The sequence below is a fragment of the Emiliania huxleyi genome, assembly GCF_000372725.1.
Source record: "Emiliania huxleyi CCMP1516 unplaced genomic scaffold EMIHUscaffold_4, whole genome shotgun sequence".
In the NCBI taxonomy this organism is placed as follows: domain Eukaryota; phylum Haptophyta; order Isochrysidales; family Noelaerhabdaceae; genus Emiliania; species Emiliania huxleyi.
Genome location: NW_005198966.1, coordinates 664,518 through 686,548, shown reverse-complemented (window position 1 = coordinate 686,548; position 22,031 = coordinate 664,518). Strand labels below are relative to the sequence as shown.

Genomic DNA, 22,031 nt, shown 5'->3' with positions numbered 1-22,031 from the left:
GTGTACAGGTGTCGACCGCACGCTGGCCAGCGGGAAATCTCGAGCGGGGGGGAGATGCACGGCATCGAACGGCACGCGCGGGGATCGTCACTCAACTGTACACCCGAAGTGTGTTTGATTGCTGATTGGGTCGCGCGGATCGTCCGAGGGGCTGCGAGAGCTCAGCCGCGTCCCGTCTCCGATTTTTGTCAGATTTTGCTTCAGAAGTCGTGGTAAATCTTACCACCATTTGATTGTTTTGGCCGTAGAGTGTTTGATTGTTCTGGGGGGCTATACCAATAAATGGCCACATCACTGGCTGCCCAAACAAGCCGCAGACAGGTCGGGAGGCGTGGCGCGTGGGCGAGCTAGGGCCGAGCGTTTTTGATCTCTGGGTGAGTGGGCGCCCGCCCGCCGCCTCTGAGGGGGTCGGGCCCCCTAGACTGTGAAAACAAAAACAAGCTCGAAAACAGCCAAAATCAGCCTGCGAGAGTCTGCCCGAGAGAGGCACTGCGCGCCGCTGACCTCATGTGGGGTTGTGTGCCGACACCAATACTGATCTAAAACCTGGAAACCCTTGTTCAAAGCCGACCCCTTGGCCGACCCTAAGCGCCATCCTTCCTGCTCTCACCTGATCGCTGATGCTGCTTCCCCGCGCCGCCTCCTTGGCCCCCTTGGGCGTATTTTCTACTCCCAGTGGGGGGACCGGGCCCCGGGCCCCCTCTTGTTTTCTGTTTTCTGTTTTTCAAAACGCCCGCCCGCCCGCCACCCCGAGGCGGCTCGGCCCCCCACTCACCCAGAGATCAAAAACGCTCGGCCTAGCGGCGCGGCGCCCCTCCCGCGTCACGCTCACCGGGCTGGTAGCAGCCTTAATTTTGCCGCTAAGGCCGCCGCAGGCTTTCTGGAGGCGACGGTACCTACCGTCGCGGGTAGCTTTTCATATCTTCAATCTTGGCCTGAACGCGTCGCGCGACGCGGACCCACAGCGGATCAGCGCCGTGTCGCGTGTGTGTGTGTGTTCATAAAAAACACGCGTAGACCGCTAACGCCCGTTCACAAGCACCTTCTCACTTTCTACGCTCTCTGTCGCCGCTTCCACCACTCGGCGCGGCACTCCCTGTACCTCGCATTGTCCTGCAACCTCGGCTCTCACTGGTGTGTTCATTGGGGGGGGGTCATAACAACGCACACACAGCAAGCTGCCGCTCGGTCGAACACGTTGCTCGCTCGATGCCGGCGAGCGCATGTCGCACGAGGTAGACGGTGGCGTAGCTAAAACCACTGACGACGACCGTCCGCTGGCGTGAGCGGCGGCGATCGGTCCCTAACCTGCGGTCCTTCACCGCACTCTGTCTCCATCCAAACCTCGTAGGTAGGTAGGTAGAAAGGTGAAGAACAGCCAGGCTCGGACTGGACACCAACGCGGTATGGGTGGACGCTGGACCGAGCGACAAAAAAGAAAAGCCGCCCGTCATGTTGCTCGCTCTTCTCGCGACCCCTCAAACGCTGCTTTCGCCGCCACTGGACTGGGTCCGTGAGCTCACAATGATTCAGGCGGAGTCCGGCATTGGCCATGATGCGCTTCACGCGCCTGTCGACGTGGAAGCTGCTTATCTGCGGATGCTTGCTGGCCTTCTAACGAGCTCTTCGCTCATGTGTGAAGCCGCAGTGACGCAGGCTAAATATCTCACGTGCATGAAGATGTACATTCAGGGCGGCCCATGGCCCAAGCTCGGCACGACGATGGCCGGCCATAAACGTTTGCAGAACGTTGCCACGCTCCTCCTCAACGCGCGCAGTGCCAGCGTCGCTGGAAGCTACGTCGAGTGCGGCGTGTGGCGCGGCGGAATGTCCATCTTTGCCAAGGCGGTGATCGAGGTTTATCAGATGCAGCGGCGCGTGTACCTGTGCGACTCGTTCCAGGGGCTGCCTCCACCTCGTTCAGGCAGCCTGCGACCGGATGAGACCATTTACGCGTCGAAGAAATTCAACGCCTCGCTCGCCAAGGGCGAGGACACTGTGACGCGCAATTTCTACCGGTTTGGAGTGTCTATGGAGGGGGTGCGAATGGTGCCGGGATACTTTGTTGACTCGTTGCCGGGGCTGCGTGCCGAGCTCAAGGGCCGCGGCGAGCGGCTTGCGCTGCTGAGGCTGGATGGCGATATGTACGACTCAACCATTGACATCCTTTACAATCTTTACGACCTGGTCGAGGTCGGAGGGTTCGTCATCGTTGACGATTTCGGCTGGCGCCAGGGTATCCGCCCCTTCAGCAGATCCTTGATGGGCGCGAAGGACGCGGTGCTAGACTTCCGCGCCGTGCACGGGATCGAGGATGACGCGCACATCTTCTACAACATCGACGACGCTGGCGCATGGTTCCGCAAGGCACGCAACGTCGAGATCCGCCGCCATCAGTACAAACGAGGCGTCGAGGATGGCAACTACAGCGCACTGCGCCCAATGCCATTGCTCACGGCAAAGGACTATGCGCGCCTGATGCACAAGTACGATGCGCACAAGAATGACAGCCACCTGCTCCCAGAACGCTGGAACGAAGCAGAGCGGAAGCTACACAAGAAAAGCCGGCTCCACCAAATCAGCGGCGACAAGTGACAAGCATATATAGTACACCCCCATCGCAACCGGTTTGTCGTCGCTCGGAAAATCGACAGGAACGTAATCGGCCCGCCTCGGCCTTGAGCACCTTGGTCGCCAGCGCGGCCCACACTGACACCCCAGCCGGCACGCTCGTGAGTAGTTGTGCGAGGACGGTATGTAATACATCTAAGCTCAATACAAATTAGGTGGCTTGTACAAGCCGAGCGTACAATCTGTTAGACGCGATCAGTACCGTACCGAGAGTCCTGCGGCATTAGTAACATGCAGTGAAGAGTATCACTCGCAACAGAATGCGATCGCCAACGGGCTGAACCGTCCGGTGCTACGGAAAAGGGGAGAACATTACGAGCCAACCCGTTAACTACCCTCGGGGCAGCATACTACCTGCTGCGGCTGGTACATTGAGTTAGGAACTCTTATTCCTACTTCACACACAGTTCCAAAGATAGAAGGCTGCAAAATGGGCGCAGCAAGGAGGCGTGCGGTAAGGCTAGGAACCACCATTAACAGGCTATAATCTCTAACAGGTGGTACATGCAAAAAGAATAACAGGTTGTTAGTGATACTTCTTTTTGGTGACCTGTTAACAGGCTCGTGTTAACAGGTTGCTCATACTTGTTAACAATGGCGAGCGGGCTGTGTGGGGTGGGCTGTGGGCAAGTGAGGTCAGTATACGGAAGTATAAGGTCAGCCACAGCCCATAGTTCATGCAACTCTGCATCGAGACCACTCTTTTCGGCTACGTTTTGATCCACATGAGCTCGGTTTTGATCAGAACTGAGCGATTTGGAGCAAAATATAAGCGAAAATGAAGTACTTTTGACCGGTCAAAAGGTGCAATTCACCGGGCTTTCACAGGCGTCCTGTTAACAGCCTGTTACACCGATTACCGTTCCAAAAAAATAACAACCTTGTCAAATGTTAGTGTTTGACATCTTGTCAAAGGTTGTTAGAGCTAACCCTCGGAGACCCGTGTTTACTTTACGGCCCCTTCCCTGCGAACGCGCACCCCCCAGGGCTAGGGCTCTCTAGCCCGTAACCCGATGCCGATCATCCGGCCCGCTGGTGCGCTTCTTAGCTCCCCGGCCCTGGATGTGAGGCTGCCGACTGCCGACTGCACTCCAAGTGCTCCAAAAGCTCGTATTCATGGCGACATGCTGCGCATTGCAAATCTCTCATCAACAGGCATGTGCAAAAAGCTGCACCAAAAGAGAAACTGCAACACGCGCACCGACTTTTTGGCTCGGATGCGCGAACACCTGGTGGTGACGGCTCTCCAGAAGCAAACCGACCTAATTGGCATGTGCGATATCGATTTTCGTCACTTTAACGAGACTGCGTTTTTAGAACTGTTCGAGCTGCGTGCCCGTCTCGAAGCAGATGGAGTATTTGGTGTTCGTATCTGTCGATCGTCGTCGAAGAATCTACGACACGGGTTCGATCGAACCACAATCTGCGATGAGAAGTATGACCGGAAAACACATACGGCCCGTACGCGTTCGGAGCGCCTTTTCAGGCTTTGGAATTTACCGTGCGGACTCGATTCGGATGCTAAACGCATCCTACCTCGCACCCTTCCCATCGCATGTAAGATCCGATCAAAGCCGGATGGGTAAGATGGAGCACATTCGATTCAATTGGCGGTTGAGGACACTCTACGTCGATCCACAAGGGTTTCGACCCCTTTTTTGAATGGTCACTGTTTCATGACGCATTCGACGTCTCACTTTTGCGCCGCCGTAGCTTTAGGGGGTATGGCTTTTCACTATTTATGCCTCCCTTTCGCGAGGCGGTGCGGACTGCCGGAGGCCTCGGTCTCCCCTCTGCCCGTGCGACTTTCGCTAACTGACCCTAACTCCCTCGAGCGTAGATCGTCTCTCTTCGGCGCGCTCGAGCACGTTTGGCACCAAGAGGCTTTGATTCTTACGACCCTCACCCGCCAAGGCAGGTGTGCACTCTGCTAGTACTTGTGTGCTCACACCACTACACTGTGGGGGGTGCCCGAGCATGATGTATGTGCGCGTCTGTGCGTGTGTGGGACAGACGTTGTTGTCCTATGCGCGGGGGGGGGGGCTTCCCGCGGGGACCGAAGACGTAACGGGTGTGGATGCTGGGTTGACGGAAATCGGGGGACGCGACCCACCTCGCCACAGACGGTCCCGCGCCTCGCCGCCAAGACGGGTACACGACCGCGGCTCGTGTGCGTGTACCCGTCTTTGTCCGGAGTGAATACCACAACGCGCTCGTCGGTGACGGCGTCCCCCGATTTCGCCGCGCTCGGCGAACCTCGACAGCGCTTTCGGTGGCATGCGGCTTGTGTGAGCGACACTGCTCGGCGACTGCCGGCACACTGTGAGACCATGGGTGTGAGGTAAATCACGCTACCAGCGCTTGGTCACATCGGCCCCGAGGTCAGATCCATCTACTCTGTTGATGACAAGACTTGTCTACTCGCTGGAGCCGAGCAGGAGGGCCCGGCGCACAACCCCCTGGTCAACTCACCCTCCACACCCCGTAACAGCAGCCGTAGCCGGGTAGACGTAGAGTCGTGGATGGAGAGTGAGCTCCTTTTTTTGAGATGTGAAGACTCCTTTTCGAACACGCGCGTCGAAACGGGCGAATATCTTGACTCCGTCGAATAATCTTGGTTGACTCCGTCGAATTCAACGAGACGTGAGCCTGAGCGGTCAGTACACAGTAGGCTGCAGGGGGCCACCTTGTGCGCAGCACGCAGCACAGACCGGCGCGATGCCGTAACACGAGCGTTCCCAATGTCCCAAAGGGTGGATCTTGCTACCCGACACACAGCCCGAGGCGCGCACACAGTTCCGGGTGCGCGAGGAGGCGCAGGGCGTCCTCTCGGCTGAAGCTCCACATCGGGAGCGAGAACTCGCTCAGCACCTCCGCCACCCTCTCCTCGCACTCGGCGGTCACCTCGACCGCATAGTCGACCAAACTCTGGTCCGACCGGGGCGGCCACGGCATCAGCATCTCGAGCAAATCGCGCACCTCGTCCGGCGCGGAGGGCAACGCCGCCGCGGCGGCGGGCTCGGGCGTGGGAGGCGGCGGGCCGGAGAGGGCGGAGACGCCCCCCCTCCCCCCGCGACCTCGGCCGCCTCGGCCCCCGCCCCGCCCTCGCCCCGCCCTCCCTGTCGGAGGCGCGGCTTCACGCGCGGGCTCCTCCTCCAAACCGAGCGGCGCAAGCGGCGGCTGCAGCTGCGGCTGCGGCGGCGGCTGCGGCGGCGGCGCCTCCTGCCGCGGCGGCGCTGCCGCCCTCCCGTCGGCCACCGATGGCGACGCTGCGAGGAGCACCGCGCCCTCGTCCGCCTACGGGACGCGGCACGGACGTGACATGTGCATGTGCATGTCCTGGAGATGTCCTGGAGAGATAAGCACCGCGCCAAGCTGGGCTCGGCTGGGCTCGGCTGATCTCGGCTGATCTCGGCTCATCTCACCCGATCTCGGCTGGTCTCGGCTGATCTCTCGGCTGGTCTCGACGCCTCCCAGCGGCGCAGCATCGACTCGTACACGGCCCACGGCACGCCGTGCGAGCAGCGCGCGTGGAAGGACCTCGCCTGTGCGGACGTGTCGTGTGGGTGGATGTGGGCCCATGCTCCCTCTCCGCCGCCGTCGACCGCCGCGACATCCCGGCTGCGCCTCTGCTCTCTCGGCTACGTCTCAGCCTCCGCCGTCGACGCGCAGCGCAGCTCGAGGACGGCGAGGCGGTAGCCGCGCTCCTTGGCGGCGGCGCGGTAGTAGTCGTACTCTCCGCGCCTGCTCACATCTGCACGCGTGCAGCGGCGCCGCTCTAGCACCGTGCCGGCCGGCCGTGCCGCGCCGCGCCGGCTGTGAGTGTTGTCTACCACCACCAGCGGCACGCCGCCGGCCAGCGCGGCGTCGAAGGCTGCGCGGCACTGCGCGTGCGCCTCTCCCAGCAGGTCCGTGCGGAAGGCGGCGCGGTACCGCTCGCACGCGCCCAGCCCCGCCAGCTCCGCCTCGCTCAGCACGCCGCCCCGCTCGAAGAAGTGGTCGGCGGAGCAGGCCACCGCCCCGCCCTCCGCCGCCAGCAGCTCCGTGACGGCGCGCGAGACGGAGCTCTTGCCGGAGCCCGGCAGGCCGCGCATGATGAGCACCGCCCCTCGCCCCTCTCGACCCCCCTCGCCCGCCCCGTCGGAGGTTGCGCAGAGCGCGAGCGCCTCCAGCGCCGCCTGAGCGACGGTCCCGAGGCTGGCTCACGCGGGCTTCCGTGCCACCCACGCCTTGCGCCCTGCTGCACAGCTGCTGCTATCACTAACTAGCTGCCGCGCTAGCTGCTCCTGCTAGTCTTGCTTCTGCTGCTGCCGCTACATCCCCCACCGGCAAGTCGCGGCACACAGCCCGGGTCTCGGGCCGCTGCCGCCTCTCCTCGAGCCGTGCCGCGCCCTTCTCGTGCAAAAAGGGGCATGCGCTCCCCTTGGCGCACTTGCCCGCCAGGAAGAAGCGACAGCGCGGCGGCGCCTTCCGCGGTTTGGGTGGATCCTCCTCCTCCGCCGCCGCCGCCGCCGCCGCCGCCGCCGCCGCCGCCGCCGCCGGAGGGTCTGCCAGAGCCATGTCCGGGCCCGCTTCCGCCATCTCTGTGTCGAGGGCGGCTTGTGCGTGCGACGCCTCTCCCTCCCCCCCCCCCTCCCCTCCTCCCTCCCCGCCACCTTCCCCGCCCCCCCCTCCACCCGCCGCCTCGATGGCCCGCAGGGGCAGCGCCGCCTCGGTGGCGGCCTCCGACAGCACTCGCCCCGGGCTCCCTGACGGCGGCGGAGGAGGAGGCACAGGCGGAGGAGGCAGAGGCGGAGGAGGCAGAGGCTGCAGCGGGAGAGGCTGTTGCCCAACGACCTCCCCCCACGAGGTGGGGAACTGGGAGGCCAGGCCGGACACGTCCACCCGCGCGTGCAGCAGCCCGCCTGCGGACACGTCTCAGGACAAGTGATGGACGTGTCCCGGACACGTCCACCCGCGCGTGCAGCAGCCCGCCTGCAGACGCCGCAGCCTCCACCACCCGCGGAGTCTTGTCGCCCGGCCGGAGAAGCAAGCCCAGCCAGACCGACACGGCCGCGCCGCTGCCGCCGCCGCGCCGTGTCGTGGCGGCGGGCGGCGTGGCGGCGGGCGACGGGTCGGCCAGGGCGGCGCTTCTACCGGCGGCGAGCACGTCGAGCCCAGGGTGGGGGGGCGACACGGCCGACAGGGCGGCGGCGAGCTCGGGGCGCACGTACAGCGTCGCGGGCGTCACCTCGTCGCGAGCAGTCTCGTGCGGCTGCAGCGCCGGCCGAAAGGCCTCGTAGAGGGTGCGTAGCCTGCGCCATGCACACGCAAAGAGTCGGGGCGGGGACTGCGGCGTCGAGCGGTGTACTCTCCGAGCATCCGCGCGAACACACGGGCTGCGAATGCTTCTGAATGCAGCTGTAGGTGCGTGTCCTCTCGACCGCCAGTCGGAGTACGACCATCTGCCATCCGCATCTGGGCCTCGAGCTATGGGGAGAGCTGGGCAGAGCTGGGGAGAGCTGGGCAGAGCTGGGCAGAGCTGGGGAGAGGTTCCGCATCTGGGGGGTGCGGAGCTGCTCTGCCTCGACGAAGGGGAGAGCGAGCGTGCCCTGCCAGCGGAAGCGCTTCCCGTCGTAGTCGACGCCGAGCCGGCAGGCGTCCGCGTCGGGGAAGGCGAGCGGGAGCATCTCGGGCAGCTGGCGCAGCGGGGAGGGCAGCGCGTGCATCGACGGCTGCGGCAGCACCATCCCTAGCTGCTCGAGCGGCGTCACGCACGGCAGCGCCGCGCCGACGCGCCGCGGCAGCGGGCGCGGCATCGCCCTCGCGAGGTCGACGGCTAGCGGCGCGCACGGCCAGCGGTAGAACCACGCCCAGCCGTGGTGGCCGACCGGCCCCTCGTAGTAGTACCGCAACGTCCACGCGACCCCCTCCAGAAAGTCTGCCGCCACCCGCCCGCGAAGCCGCTTGCCCGCGTCGCCCTCCCACCCGTCCACGGGGGGTGGCCGCCCCTCAGCCGCCTGCGACAGCATGGCGTGGGCGTGTCGGGGACGTGTCGTGGACGGGCCGCGCCGCGCCGCCCCTCCGCCGCCTCTGTCGGCTCGAGCTTCGCCCTGTACCACCTCTGCGGGTAGCCGGCGTCCCCCAAGCGCAGCGCGTCCGTCGGCGGCGGCAGCGCCTGCTCGGAGGAGGTGAGGGCCGCCACACGCCGCCGCAGCTCTTGCCGCAGCTCCACCGCCGACCCGCCTCGCAGCCGCGCCGCCAGCGCCGCCTCGTCGTCCTCCGCGCCCCGGCCGCCGCCGCCGAGCGCCTCCGCCAGCTGCGCCGGCGCGTCGTCCTGCCGCAGCTCGCCTGTGGACATGTCTCGGACATGTCCCGGGCATGTCAGGGACTCGGCCCGGCGCGCCTGCGCTAGCTCGCCGAGGGAGACGCCGTCGCCCGCCGCAGTGAGCCGCTCCCACTCGGACGGCGGCCGCTTGCCCGCCTGCCAGGCACGGATGGCTGTTCCGAGAGACGGCCGTCATGGCTCATGGTTGGTGGCTGCCTCGCAAGCCACCTTGCCGCGCTTGAGAGGCCCGCCGCCGCGCGAGCCGCCGCCGTCTCCGCGCCCGCGCGCCGCAGCGTGGCGCGCGCTGCGGACGAGTCGCGTGGCGCGTCGGCGGAGGGCCGAGGGCTCCTCGGCCGCCAGCTTGGCGAGGAAGCGGCGGAGCGGCTCGGCGCAGAGCCGGCCGCCGCTGGTGAGGTGGCCGTGCTTGAAGGCGGCGTGCGGCGACGCCGGGTGCTGCTCCTGCGCGTCGAGATGGCCGAGATGCAGCCGAGATGCAGACGACATGCAGCCGAGATGCGGCCGAGATGCGGCCGAGATGGCTCCTGCGCGTCGAGCAGCTGCGCGGCGAGCAGCGTGCACAGCTCGCCGAGCCCGTCTGCGTGCACCTCCACGCAGGGCAGCGTGGGCAGGAAGTCGTTCCCCGCCAGAAAGCTCAGCGCGACCACGTCCTCCATGATGCGCCCCACCTCCCACGCGACCGCCGCCCCGCCCGCCGCGCCTCCTCCGCCGCCACCCCCGCCCGCCCCGCCTCCTCCGCCGCCACCCCCCCCGCCCCCCCCGCCGCTGGCGCTGTTTCCGCAAGCGTCCACCGCGGCTGAGCCTCCCTCGCCCTCCTCGCCCTCCTCGCCTTCCAGAGACGGAAGCTCGCCTGGAGCAGCCCGCGAGCCCTGCGCGCAAGCAGCCCGCCCCTCGCCGCGCCGGCGGCGCAGCGAAGGGAAGAGCGGGCCGAAGTAGCGCGCCTGCGGTAGCCGGAGTAGAGCAAACGTGTAGCATGTAGCCGGGAGACCGCCGAGACACCGCCGAGACACCGCCGAGACACCGCCGAGACACCGCCGGGGAGAGAGAGAGAGAGAGAGAGAGAGAGAGAGAGAGAGAGAGAGAGAGAGAGAGAGAGGGAGAGAGAGGGCCGAAGCAGCGCGCCTGGAGCCCGCGCCGCAGCGCCGACACGTCAACAAGATGCAGCGGCTTGCTCCACACTGTGGCGGGCGGCAGCGCGGGCGGCTCGAGCTCGTCCGCGAGAGGCGGCAGCGACGCCTCGCGCACGACAAAGACCTGCCGTGGACATGGCGCGGACGTGTCGTGGTCGTGTCGTGGACGTGCCGCGGGCGCCGCCTCACAAACCACACAGACCTCCGCGCGGTGCGTGAGCAGCGGTCATCTCGCGTCATCTCGCGTCATCTCGCGTCATCTCGCGTCATCTCGCGTCATCTCGCGTCATCTCGCGTCATCTCGCGTCATCTCGCGTCATCTCGCCTCCGCGCGGTGCGTGAGCAGCCCGAGCAGCAGCAAGTCAGCATCCTGCCCGAAGATGGCCATGCGCTCCGGCGAGGCGGACTCGCCTGCCGGGAGGGCCGCGGGGTCAGGGCTACGGCAGGCTAGGGTCAAAGGGCGAGGGCGAGGGCGAGGGCGAGGGCGAGGGCGAGGGCGAGGGCGAGGGCGAGGGCTGGGGTTGTGGGTTGGGGTTGTGGGGTATGGCGGCCTCGCCTGCCGAGAGGCCGGCGGCGGTCTGCAGCCGGACGTAGTGCATCAACTTGTGCTCTCCCTCCCCCGGCTCAGACGCGGAGGAGAAGAGCACCGCGAGCCCACGCCACAGGGGGCCGCCGCCCGCGAGCCGCTCCCGCAGCGCCGCCTCGATAGAGGCGCACATCCACGCCATCAGCTCGGTGCCTACAGGAAGGTTCCAGGAAGGTTCCAAGAAGGTTCCTGTAGCAGCACATCCATCAGCCTGGTGCCCGGGGTGAGCAAGTTCGAGTCAAACCCCTCGGGAGCCGCGGGGAGCCCCCCCCCCCCTTGCGCCACGGCCGCGCGGGTTGAGCCCCTTCCCGGTTGGGTTTGCGGGTTGCTCCCAGTGTGACGGCCCCCTTCCCCCTTCCCCCCCCTTCCCCCCCCCCCCCCCCCGCGCCACACACACACACACACGGCCAGGCGACAGCGGACGCCGGCGACCCAGCCGTGGCGGAGCGAGACTCTGCCTCGCCTCTCCAGCTACCCGCCCGCCTGCGCCACCGCAGAGCTGCGCGCAACCTCGGGCGACCTTGCGGGCGGCTTGAGGCTACTTCCCGCGCCGGCGGCTTGCGGCGGCGGCGCGAGACGTTGCGGCGGCGGCGCAGCGGGTCCGCGGGGCGAACCGCAGGCGTCGCACGCCTCGCGGGAGGGGGTGCACCAACGTGAGGGCGGGGATGCGGTGTCGTGCAGTGTACTCGGAGCACCGCGTGAACCCAGTAGATACGGCCGATACAGCGGATGCGTGCCCCCTCGAGTGCCCCCGTTGGAATACAAAGATCCGTGTCCAGCGTCTAGGTCCACGCACCTTGCTGGCCGCCGCGTTGATCAGCGTGCAAGCTGCACACATCCACTCCTCGCCTGCAGGCGCACGCCACGCCTCGTGTGCGGATGCCCTGTGTGCGCTCCGCGAGGGCGTGTGCCCCGTCCTCCCTGCTAGGGCATGTGTGTGCAGGGCGTGTGTCAAACTGAGCAGCTGACTCACTGACCTGCAGGCGCAGGCCGCGCGCCGCCGCACGCGTCGCAGCTCGCGCGTGCGGCCGGGTTGACGAGCGTGCAAGCGGGGCACGACCACACGCTCGCTGCCGCCGCCTTGTCAGCAGCGGCAGCTCCAGCGGCGGCGGCGGCAGCAGCAGCGGCAGCAGCGATGACGCTGCCGCCGCCGCCAGCGCCCCACACGCCCCGGCTCAGCTCCGCCCGCACGGCGGTGGCGGTGCGCGCCTTGGGCTCGGCCGGCGGGACGAGGAGGCTCGCAAGTGCGGTGCGCGCCTGCTCCTGCATCCGCTTCCGGTCGGCCGCCTCCATCGCTGCGAGGAAGCGTCGCGACCGCTGCTGGTTCATCTTTGCGCGTGGCGGCGGGCCGTCGACAGCGATGAAGAGGAGGTCGGTGGGCTGAACGAGGGCGAGGAGCGCCTCGATGTAGAGCAGGATCGCCTCGAGCATCGCCTCGCGGCTGCTCGGCTCCTCGTAGGGATACTCTGGGTGCGTGCAGGCGTGGAGGATGTGGTTGAGGTCGACGAAGAGAGAGGAGACCGGCGCGGGCGACGACTTCGACCAGACCTCCTCCGGGATGATTGCCTCCGGGAACTGGCGCCGCACCCAGGAGAAGAGGCCGGGGACGCCCATCAACAAGAGATGAAGGCCAAGGCGGGTCGCCTGCGGTTTGGACGCCAGCCGAGAGACGGGTGCGGCGAACTCTGGGACTGACAGCTACCGGACGAGTCGATACAGCCTCATAAGGTGGGTCTCGCCCGGATATGAGTCAGCTCGCCGGTTGCAGGGGAGTGTCGACCTGTTTGACCTCGAGGCCGACCCGGGCCAGACGAAGAACCTCGCCACGTCGAGCAACGCGCTGGTGCCTCGAGGTAGATCATGCTCTAGGTCCGAGGCACGCCCCTCTTAGCCAATTTGGCTCCCCCTTGTGTGCCCCGCAGGTGGCGGAGCTGTCTGCCAATGAGGGAGGGTGTAGAGGATGTAGAGTGTAGAGCGCTGTAGAGCTGTAGAGCTGTAGAGCTCTACATCGGCTGCGTGACGAACTGCGTGCGTTGTAGAGCGATGTAGAGCGCGATTTTGCTGTAGAGTTTGTTGTAGAGGCTCTACAGCCACACTGGTCAAACTATTAGCCTCATAATGAAGAACTTGCTAATAACGATTTCAAATAGTGCTACTATTAGCTCAGAGGGGCTAATAGTGCAATTATAAGGTGTGCTAATAGCCGATGTCCTAATAATGGACCCTCATAATGCGCACTTAGCGATTTCGCGATTCATGCCGCATGCTTCACGGCGCGCCCCGGCCTAATAGCTGGGCCTCGTAGCGACATGCCGGCCACGGAGCTCGTCGCGCCCATGCCGCCATCGGCGCCAGCTGACCATCTGGCGTGCAGCGAGAAACCCTCTGCGAGCTGGCGCCAGCGTGGTGGTTTGGCGGCGTGCGGCGCAGCGCTGGTCTTCTTGGCGTCCATCCACGGTGATCGCGGATCCGGCGAGAAGCCTTGCGCTGCCATCGGTCAAGGCGCAGCTGGACGAGACGATGCGAGAGGAAGGCCGGCGGCTTTTCGAAGCGCAGCACGACCTGCGGCGCCCGGCGCGCTGATGCCGACCCCTGCAGGGTTTGTTGTCGACGAGGACCCAGCTGTTTTTCCTTGTTTGACTTGGCGATTTGAGCAGCACAGCACACAGTGTGCTCCTCGCTCGCTCCCCGCTCGCCTCGGTGACCTGTCGCCCACCAGCGCGCGGCGACCGCACGCACACCACCAGCGCGCGGCGACCGCGGCACACCGCGGCGACCGCGGCACACCGCGCCCGCCGGCTCTCCGCCCTCCTCACCACCCGTCGGCGCTGTCCGCAGGCATGTGAAGCGGAACGGCGACCGCACAGCGCGCGCGGGTGTGGAGAACGCGATCAACCGCCGGGCTTCGGCCCCTCGCCGGCGCAGCGCCGGCGAGGTCCTGGGTCATCCCCGGGCGGCGGTCCGGGCGGCAGCAGATCTCTGCGCCGCCCGCATCCTGTTCGTGATCAGGGCGTGCGCAGTTTGAAATTGCAAGGTCCGAGCGCGCGCCCGCGCCCGCCGCGCCCCGCACGCAGCCACATCCTGCGTTCTGCGGCGGCAGCGGCCTTATCTCTCTCTCTCCCTGCTCTCCCAAGCCGTGCGCACCGTCGCCGCGCGCGCGCGCCGCCGCGAGCTGCCGGGCTGACGCTCGTCCCCGTGCCCCTGTTGCGCAGGCAACACCCGCGCTCGTGCGACCACACGACCAGCTTTCTGCTCGCGCCGCCCTCGCTGTGGCCCGGCGTCTCCGCCGGCGGCTGGTGCGTCAAGGTGATGAAGAGCACGACCAAGCCTGACGTCACCACGGTCAAGTTCAACGACTCCACGGTGACCTTCTCGTTCGCCGTGGTTGCCTCATGGAAGCCCGTCTCCTAGAGAGTCGGCGCCATCGCTCTTGCCGCGCCGCGCGTAGTGCGCGTCGCGCGGGTACCGCACTATTAGGGCACTATTAGGGCCACTATTAGGCTCTCATAGTGCCCTAATAGCGCCCTAATAGTCGCTATTAGCCCTTCTCATAGTGGTGTTCTCATAGCTCCAGACGTTATGAAGCTCAGCTATTAGCTCCTCTGAGCTAATAGTAGCACTATTTCGTATTTGAAATCGCTATTAGCAAGTTCTTCATTATGAGGCTAATAGTTTGACCAGTGCAAACCGCCGGGAAGGCAGTGACTCAAAGAGGTCGAGCCGCGCTAATGGGGTGTCTCCGAGCTTACTGGAGCTCTGATGGACGGCCCTGACTATTCCTGACACACAGAGAGTCACTCTGACGGCACATAACACCCTATAACTGCGTCATGACCAGCCCGTCGCCGGTGCCGCATTCGTCGCTGTGCTTCTTTAGCAGGCGGTGGACTGTCGGCTGCGAGGACGATCGCATTTGCGCGAGGCGAGGCGAGCATTACTGCGCGTTGCATGCGCCATGACTCGCGCCAGCGCGTGCGGGAGCTCCTGGCTGAGCGTTGAGTCCAGGCGAGTTGCGCTGGCCACGATCGCTACGCCGAGCCAAGCTGACGCGCCGAGGCGCCGGCCAGTCGCAGCCGCGAGGCATGCCACAGCAGCAGAGGCATCTGCCACCCATTGGGCGGGCAGACAGAAGGCCAGGGCAGCACTGGCAAGTGCAACGCGCTCATGTCGGAGAGCGACCGTGCCTCGTTCGCCGGTTATGATGTAGAGTTTGTTGTATTGCAATAGAGATTTCACGTTGTAGAGCGCCTCTACATCGCTCTACAACGCACGCAGTTCGTCACGCGGTGGATGTAGAGCTCTACAGCTCTACATTGCTCTACAGCGCTCCAGAGCGCTCTACATCTCTACAGCTCTACAGCGCTCTACACTCTACATCCTCTACACCCTCCCTCAGGCAGCGGCGGGCGCGGGGGTAAGGGTTCCCGCCCGCTAGGCGCTGCCTCTGCGCCGAGGCTCGACCCGCTTCTCCTCAGTTCACTAGCACGAACTGAAGTTTGTTTATCACTTTCGATGTGGCGGAGAGAACAGTTTGGCCGAATGCCTCGCCAAATTCCGCCACCGTCCGCCGCGTACGCCGGCGGCTGCCACTTAGCCCGCTGCCGACCTCGGTGGTGTGCAAAGCTGGCACCGTAGGTTCCAACATTGGACATGCTCACTTTCAGCCCAGCGCTCTTTTTCTCCATCTGGTTGCAGAGTGCGTCATCCATGTCGCCGCCGCCTCCGCTGCTGCCGGGACCTGCGGGATCCTGCCGGAGCAGTTGTCAAATCCACACTGTTGAGTGGGCGCGTAAGTGCCGATGGAAAAATCAAAGGTGCTCGCTCTGCACGGAATGCCTGTCGCTCTCGCCCCCGACGTTGTGGCCTGTCGTCCGTTATGTTGATCCTCCGGAGGACGTCAGGTTGCCCTCAATCCGCAGCAGCTGTCAGATGCTCGGCGCCGGGTGGGACGCCGTGTCCATCACGAGCGCCGAGCACGTCGAGTGGCTGGTAAACCAGGCCACTGCTGCTGGCGTCGACCTCTCGCTCTTTAAGGGCGTGCCGCTTGCCTATGACCCTCATCGCGATGGACGGACGTACTTCGACCTGACAAACCTGGCTCGTGACGTGACGCCAATTCTGACCGCGCTGCAAGCAGATGGCTGGCCGGGGGACTTTCATACGCAGCAGAATCGCTTCTGCAACGGGACAGGCCAGCCGTATGCGGGCTTTGGCTACAAGCCGCTGCCAAAGCCTGGCATCGTCGACTTTGGCATCTGCCAGCCTTTCCACAAGGTGATCTGCGAGCTGAAGGCGAGGCCGCCTCCGCAACCACGCGCCCCGCCTTTGCTGCCGACGCTATTGCTGCCGTCAATACCGCCACCTCCGCCGCCACCACCACAGCCGCCACCGCCGACTTGCCTACGCTTTTGCGGCCACAACCCACGGAGCTGGAGCTCCAAGTGCGGGTGGGATGACTGTGCCGGCTGCTCGGAGTGCTTCATCCCACCGACGCCGCCGCTGCCACCGCCTTCACCAAATGCGCCACCTCTGCCTCCATCGCCGCAGCCGCCACCGCCGACTTGCCTACGCTTTTGCGGCCACAACCCACGGAGCTGGAGCTCCAAGTGCGGGTGGGATGACTGTGCCGGCTGCTCGGAGTGCTTCATCCCACCGACGCCGCCGCTGCCACCGCCACCATCGCCGTTGTCGCCACTCGAGTTCGATTGCTACTACGTGGAGTGCGGCTGCCCAAGTGAGTTCAAGGCGAGGTGGTGCTCCAGCGCGACCGCGCTGATGTCCACTTTTGACAGCAGATGCTCTGAGAGGGAGTTTTGTACATCGAGCATCTGCCAGGGCACGGTATGCCCATTTGCGATGCCACCGCAGCTGCCACCTCCGACGCCGCCACCGCCATCAGCGCCTCCGCCACGAACCGCGCGGACGGCATTGCCCTCGGCGCCGCCACCGACACCGCCAGTCCTACCTCCGCCGCCATTACCGCCGCGGGCGCCGCCACCATCGCCGCCGCCGCCGCCGCCACCGTCGCCGCCGCCGCCGCCTTCACCATTCCTACCACCGACGCCATCACAACCACCGCCACCGACGCGGCCAACGCCCCCGCCCCGACCGCCTCTTCCGCCGCTCCCACCGCCATTCCTACCACCGCCACAGGAGCCTCCTTTGTTTCCCGACGTGCATCTCATTGACCCCTCCGCTGATACACATTTGCTGTCAATCCGCAGCAGCTGTCAGATGCTCGGCGCCGGGTGGGACGCCGTGTCCATCACGAGCGCCGAGCACGTCGAGTGGCTGGTAAACCAGGCCACTGCTGCTGGCGTCGACCTCTCGCTCTTTAAGGGCGTGCCGCTTGCCTATGACCCTCATCGCGATGGACGGACGTACTTCGACCTGACAAACCTGGCTCGTGACGTGACGCCAATTCTGACCGCGCTGCAAGCAGATGGCTGGCCGGGGGACTTTCATACGCGGCAGAATCGCTTCTGCAACGGGACAGGCCAGCCGTATGCGGGCTTTGGCTACAAGCCGCTGCCAAAGCCTGGCATCGTCGACTTTGGCATCTGCCAGCCTTTCCACAAGGTGATCTGCGAGCTGAAGGCGAGGCCGCCTCCGCAACCACGCGCCCCGCCTTTGCTGCCGACGCTATTGCTGCCGTCAATACCGCCACCCCCGCCGCCACCACCACAGCCGCCACCGCCGACTTGCCTACGCTTTTGCGGCCACAACCCACGGAGCTGGAGCTCCAAGTGCGGGTGGGATGACTGTGCCGGCTGCTCGCACTGCTTTCTCCCACCTCGTATCCCATCGCCTGGCCTACCGCCGATGATGCCTTCCATCGCACCATGGGATCCTCCACTGGCCTTGGCTCCGCTCCCGCCGGCACCGCTGCCATCGCCTAAGGTGTGCGTCGTTCCAGTGTCGTTTGGCGTGCGGCGCTACTGCAGCAAGCCCCACCTGTCTCACGGCTTCGTGGACGACGAGGCTGCGTGTCGGCGCGAGTGCGAGGAAGACGAGGCTTGCCTCTACTATTCCTTCTGGACGAGCAACTGGTGCCGCCTGACGCCCGCGTGCGACGACCTGTGGCTGGACAAGGACCCTTCCCTCGCCCACACCACCATCACGGTCAAATCGTGCATCTCGGCGACCGACTGGCCGCCGATGATGCCTCCCCCTTCGCCCCCGCCCTCGCTCCCGCCGGCACCGCTGCCACCGCCTAAGGCGTGCGTCTTCACCACGTCGATCGGCGTGCGGCGCTACTGCGGCAAGGCCCGCCTGTCCGACGGCTTTGTGGACGGCGAGGCTACCTGTCAACGCTTGTGCGAGGCAGAGGAGGCATGTCTCGCCTACTCCTTCTGGACGAGCCGCTGGTGCCGCCTGTCGCCCATCTGCGACGAGCTGTGGCTGGACACGGACCCTTCCCTCGCCCACACCACCATCACGGTCAAATCGTGCACGCCGCCAGCGCCGGCAGCGCCGGCAGCGCCCTCGGAAGAGAGCTTGTGCAAGCCCTTCTGCAGCCGGCACTCCGCTTTCTGGATGCAAAAATGCTGGTGGAACGACTGCAAATTTTGCGAGGACTGTGGCTCTGGGCAGCCAGCTGCAGAATCGAGCTCGTGCAAGCCCTTCTGCAGCGGGCACACTGCAGCCTGGCCGGAAAAGTGCATGTGGAAGGACTGCGGCCTTTGCCCGGGTTGCGGCTCTGCTCTTCGACGGTAGGCTAGCGTACGCGAGGATAGCTGGCACCTAGGCTGGCCGTGAGAGAGGGGCTAGAGGGAGACGGGCAGGCGAGGAGAGGATCGCGCTTGCTTGTAGTCGTATATGAATTCCAACCCTAACCCTAACACTAAGAGGTACAGAGTACCGCTAACCCTAATAACGTATTGCAATGTTCAGACACCCTGCCATTGCTGCCAAAATGCTAAATGGCCTAGCAAAACCAAGCAAGGACCAAGGATGACAGCAATGCTGAGCCGGACAGTAAGGACCTGCCGCTCCTTCCGCGACCATTAGGACAACGTCGTCTCAGGCAAGAAGTGTCCGCGATGTGTAAGTGCCAGTGCGCGCCAGTCCCGTCGTGCAGTGCAGTTGTTTTCTTGCCAGCAAAAATTCTTTCCTGCCGCGCGCCGTTGCACCATACCATGGCGGCCTGCTCAAGCGACGCAGGCACGGTGTTGCTCAGCGTCGTCCATGATGGCGAGGAGGCTCCCGCGCTCTTGTCGCCTGACTTAGTCGATGTGCCGCCGCCACTGCCAATCGAAGCGGCCAGCGGCGGCTCAAAGCGGCAGAAGCAGCGGGCGACAGAAGTTGAGCGGCAAAGAGCGCTGCTGGCGGATGTGCAGGGCAGCGCTGGAGCATTCACGACAAGCACAGAGGAATTCTCGCGCTTGGACGCGCCGAGTGCCCGCCTCGGCGCGGTCGCGGGCCCTCCGTCGCAGGTCTTCTTCCGCCCCCTCACTGCCAGCATCAAGGCCGTGAACACGCCGGTCTTCTCGCTCTCCGCCTTCCAGCGCTCCGCTGCCGCCGTCGCGGCGCGGCCTGCGCTGCTGCCTGGCGACGCGGAGCTGCTCGCGGCAGCCGCGCCGCTCGAGCTGCCGCCCACGGATGACGGCGTCCGCCCAGCGGGCGGCGGTGCGGGATCGATGATGCCTCGCCCCCCGCGGGAGGAGCCTGTGCGGCCGTCGAAGGCTCTCGGCGCGACCCGACCGCCGCCCACTACCTGGACTCTTCTCGCAGCCTTCTCGCAGCTTTGCTCTAGGCGCTCGGCGTGAAGACCGCCGCGGACCTCAAGCGGGGGCACACGCAGTGGGGCGAGGACGACCCGCTCCGCTCCGCACGGCCGAGCGAGCAGGGGCGGCGCGAGGCTCGCGCTGCCTCGCGAGCTCGCGACCGCGCCGCGGCTGCTGATGCCTTCTCGGGTGCCTCCCTGCAGGCGCGCAAGGAGCTGCTCTACCGCTCGTACCACCCGCAGCTGGTCTCGCTCACAGCGCAGCAGCGGTGCGCCGCTCCCACCTTCTCTATCCCTCGCCCCGCTCTCGCCCCGCTCTCGCCCCGCTCTCGCCCCGTCACGCGAGAGACAGCGGCCGCGGGGTCGGTCCCGCCCGGCCGAGCCGCGCCTGTGTCTGTCTATTGTCTGTAGGAGCGAGTGTGTGGAGCGTGTGTCTGTGTGTCTGTCTGTAGGAGGGCGTGCGTTTGAGCGTGTGTGTGTCTGTCTGTAGGAGGGCGCTCGAGGAGAGCGCCGGCGCGGGAGAGAGGGTGAGCCGCTCGAGGCGCCAGCGAGGCAGCACCGTCCACGGCACGCGTCCGTGACACGTCCACGTCGCGTCGTCGATAGGAGCCGCTCCTCCAGCCCGGCGAGACGCTGCTGCTCCGTATCGCCGTGTACGACGGCCGACTGCGCGAGCGCGCCTACCTGCTGCACGGGGGCATGGCGCCCTAGACGCGGAGCACAGATCCTGCTGACTGGCACCCGAGAGGGCGCGTACATTCGGCCGTGCTCAGCGGTAGTCAGCTGCATTCGCGGTGCCCGTGGCCCTTGTGTGCACGCGATGCTCTGAACACACGGCACGGCGCCGTACCCCCGCCCCGAGTCTGGCCTCGTCACGCCGTGCGCCACGCCGTGCAGGGACGACGCTGCTCGAGTTGGGGCGCGCCGTTGGCGGCGGCTGCGGCGCCTCGGAGCGGCTGCGCGCGCAGTTTGCGGAGGCGGCGCGGCGCGGTCTCGGACTACCCCTCCCGAGCGGTGCGGGGGGGGGAGGGGGGGGAGAGGGGGGTTGGCGACTGGAGGGGGCGCGGGGGCGATCCGTGGTTGGGCGGGCAGGGGGGGCGGGGCTGGGCGCGAGTTGTGTGAGCCTGTCCACCACCACCCACCCCACCCCACCCCACCCGCACCCCCACCCCACCCCCACCCCACACGCCACCCTGCCCCGCCCACGCATGCACACACGCGCCACTCGCCCGCGCGCGCAGGCTCGTCAATGTTTTACATCGAGGGCCGCTTCTACATCGACGGGGCCGAGGACCTGTCCGAGCCGGCCCGCACGAGGGCGGCTGCACGGGTGCAGCTGTGAACGGCGCCTCTTCACAGGGGTCGGCTGTGAACAGGTCCGCACGTGGGCGGCTGCGCGGGCCGGGCCGGGGGGCGGCGGCGGCGGCCCGAGCTGCGGCAGCGCGAGCTTCAGCAGTCCGGCGGCGGGCCGCGAGGCGCCGGAGGGGATGGGGGCGACGCGGGCGGGCGAGCTGGAGCTGCGGCTGGGAGGGCAGCCCCTCTGCTGCCTGCAGGGGCGGCATGTGGGTGACGCGTCCATGACGTGTCCCGTGACGCGTGCGACAGGCAGTACCTCTTCACGCACGACGGCGACTGCGAGCACGCCATCGTCTTCGAGTGGCGCGGCCTCGCCTCCGAGCGTGAGCAAAGGGCGGCGGGCACTCCCCGCCCCCGGAAGCTTCTCGGACTTGTCCTCTAGGTGCGGCCTCGCCTCCGAGCGGGACGAGCTGCGGCCCGAGCGGTACCCGCTGCTCTGCTACCGCTCAAAGGACGCGACGGAGCGCTGCTCCGTCTGCAACCTCGCCGCGACGCACGAGGTCGCCGGCTGCGCGACCGCAGACACCTTCCCGCTCTACCTGTGCAAGGACTGCCGCTCAGAGTACTTTTTCGACGCGAAGGGCTACTTGCGCCCCTCGATGGCGGGCTTCAGCGAGTGGCCGCTGCACCAGCGGCCTACGCTCGCGCTCGGCGGCGACGGCGGCGACGAGCCAGAGACGGGGCCCGTGCTCGCCGAGGCGGTGGCCGAGTGACGGCGGGAAACCACAGAGTCCACAGAGTGTGCAGAGCCGTACGATGGTGGTATAGTTATTAGTGGTGTACTAGAGAGTATAGAAGCCGAGTGTGCCGCAAAAGCCAAAACATAGCAGTGACAGCACTCCACAGCCTCGAGCCTGTCCACAGGCACAGCACCGAGCAGTCTCTCCCGGGCGCCGGGACCCGGAGGTCGGCCCCCGCCCCCGCCCGCGCCCCCCCCCCCTCTTCTCTCTCACGTCTCAGACCTCTCTCAGCTCCGCTCAGGATTCAGTGTCTGAGACTTAGGCATCTTCCACAACTTTTGTAGTAGAGCACAATGGCACCCTTGGATCAAGTGGATCACGTCATTACTACACGGCACGGACTCGCTCACCTGAGACTGACACACAGGTACACCAGAAAGACCCGGGGGCTGGCGCACCGTCGAGGCTCCGGCGTTTAGTGCGCCAACGCCCACCACAGCTGGAAAAGGAATAGCGCGAGCTCAAAGCCAGCTGTGGACACGTCCCCGTCGTTTCAAGCTCGGCCGGCCCTCCCCTCGCGAAACGAACATCTACAGCC

At 66.0% G+C, this 22,031-nt stretch overlaps 6 protein-coding genes across 6 annotated transcripts; 3 read left to right on the top strand and 3 right to left on the bottom strand.

The window, feature by feature from the left end:
* Positions 1-1,524: 1,524 nt before the first annotated feature.
* On the top strand, positions 1,525-2,595 carry EMIHUDRAFT_196126 (hypothetical protein; the record flags this gene model as incomplete). The annotated part of the gene is made up of 1 exon (XM_005770448.1): positions 1,525-2,595. The coding sequence occupies one exon, from the start codon at positions 1,525-1,527 to the stop codon at positions 2,593-2,595; it is 1,071 nt and encodes a 356-aa protein (XP_005770505.1).
* A 2,633-nt stretch (positions 2,596-5,228) lies between these two features.
* EMIHUDRAFT_349838 (hypothetical protein) lies at positions 5,229-5,674 on the bottom strand. The gene has a single exon (XM_005770447.1). The coding sequence runs from the start codon at positions 5,590-5,592 to the stop codon at positions 5,395-5,397; it is 198 nt and encodes a 65-aa protein (XP_005770504.1). The 5' UTR covers positions 5,593-5,674; the 3' UTR covers positions 5,229-5,394.
* Positions 5,675-5,882: 208 nt separating this feature from the next.
* EMIHUDRAFT_447930 (hypothetical protein) lies at positions 5,883-9,612 on the bottom strand (the record flags this gene model as incomplete). Its single annotated transcript, XM_005770446.1, has 10 exons — positions 5,883-5,928; positions 6,102-6,176; positions 6,285-6,375; positions 6,445-6,809; positions 6,958-7,098; positions 7,468-7,535; positions 7,768-7,925; positions 8,188-8,630; positions 8,981-9,094; positions 9,544-9,612. Coding segments are annotated over 10 exons (1,569 nt in total), but the record flags the coding sequence as incomplete, so codon positions are not given.
* Positions 9,613-10,670: 1,058 nt separating this feature from the next.
* On the bottom strand, positions 10,671-12,286 carry EMIHUDRAFT_45174 (hypothetical protein; the record flags this gene model as incomplete). Its single annotated transcript, XM_005770445.1, has 3 exons — positions 10,671-10,817; positions 10,874-10,918; positions 11,903-12,286. Coding segments are annotated over 3 exons (576 nt in total), but the record flags the coding sequence as incomplete, so codon positions are not given.
* Positions 12,287-15,601: 3,315 nt separating this feature from the next.
* On the top strand, positions 15,602-18,388 carry EMIHUDRAFT_196118 (hypothetical protein; the record flags this gene model as incomplete). The annotated part of the gene is made up of 5 exons (XM_005770444.1): positions 15,602-16,020; positions 16,408-16,513; positions 16,826-17,325; positions 17,407-17,794; positions 17,939-18,388. 5 exons carry the CDS (start codon positions 15,602-15,604, stop codon positions 18,386-18,388), a joined length of 1,863 nt encoding a protein of 620 aa, XP_005770501.1.
* Positions 18,389-20,646: 2,258 nt separating this feature from the next.
* On the top strand, positions 20,647-21,466 carry EMIHUDRAFT_196116 (hypothetical protein; the record flags this gene model as incomplete). The annotated part of the gene is made up of 3 exons (XM_005770443.1): positions 20,647-20,727; positions 21,007-21,053; positions 21,136-21,466. The coding sequence occupies 3 exons, from the start codon at positions 20,647-20,649 to the stop codon at positions 21,464-21,466; spliced, it is 459 nt and encodes a 152-aa protein (XP_005770500.1).
* Positions 21,467-22,031: the final 565 nt, after the last annotated feature.

What these genes read in the sequence shown, in the direction of transcription:
- EMIHUDRAFT_349838 (XM_005770447.1), bottom strand. Translation starts at nt 5,592, where the DNA reads ATGCTGATGCCGTGGCCGCCCCGGTCGGACCAGAGTTTGGTCGACTAT.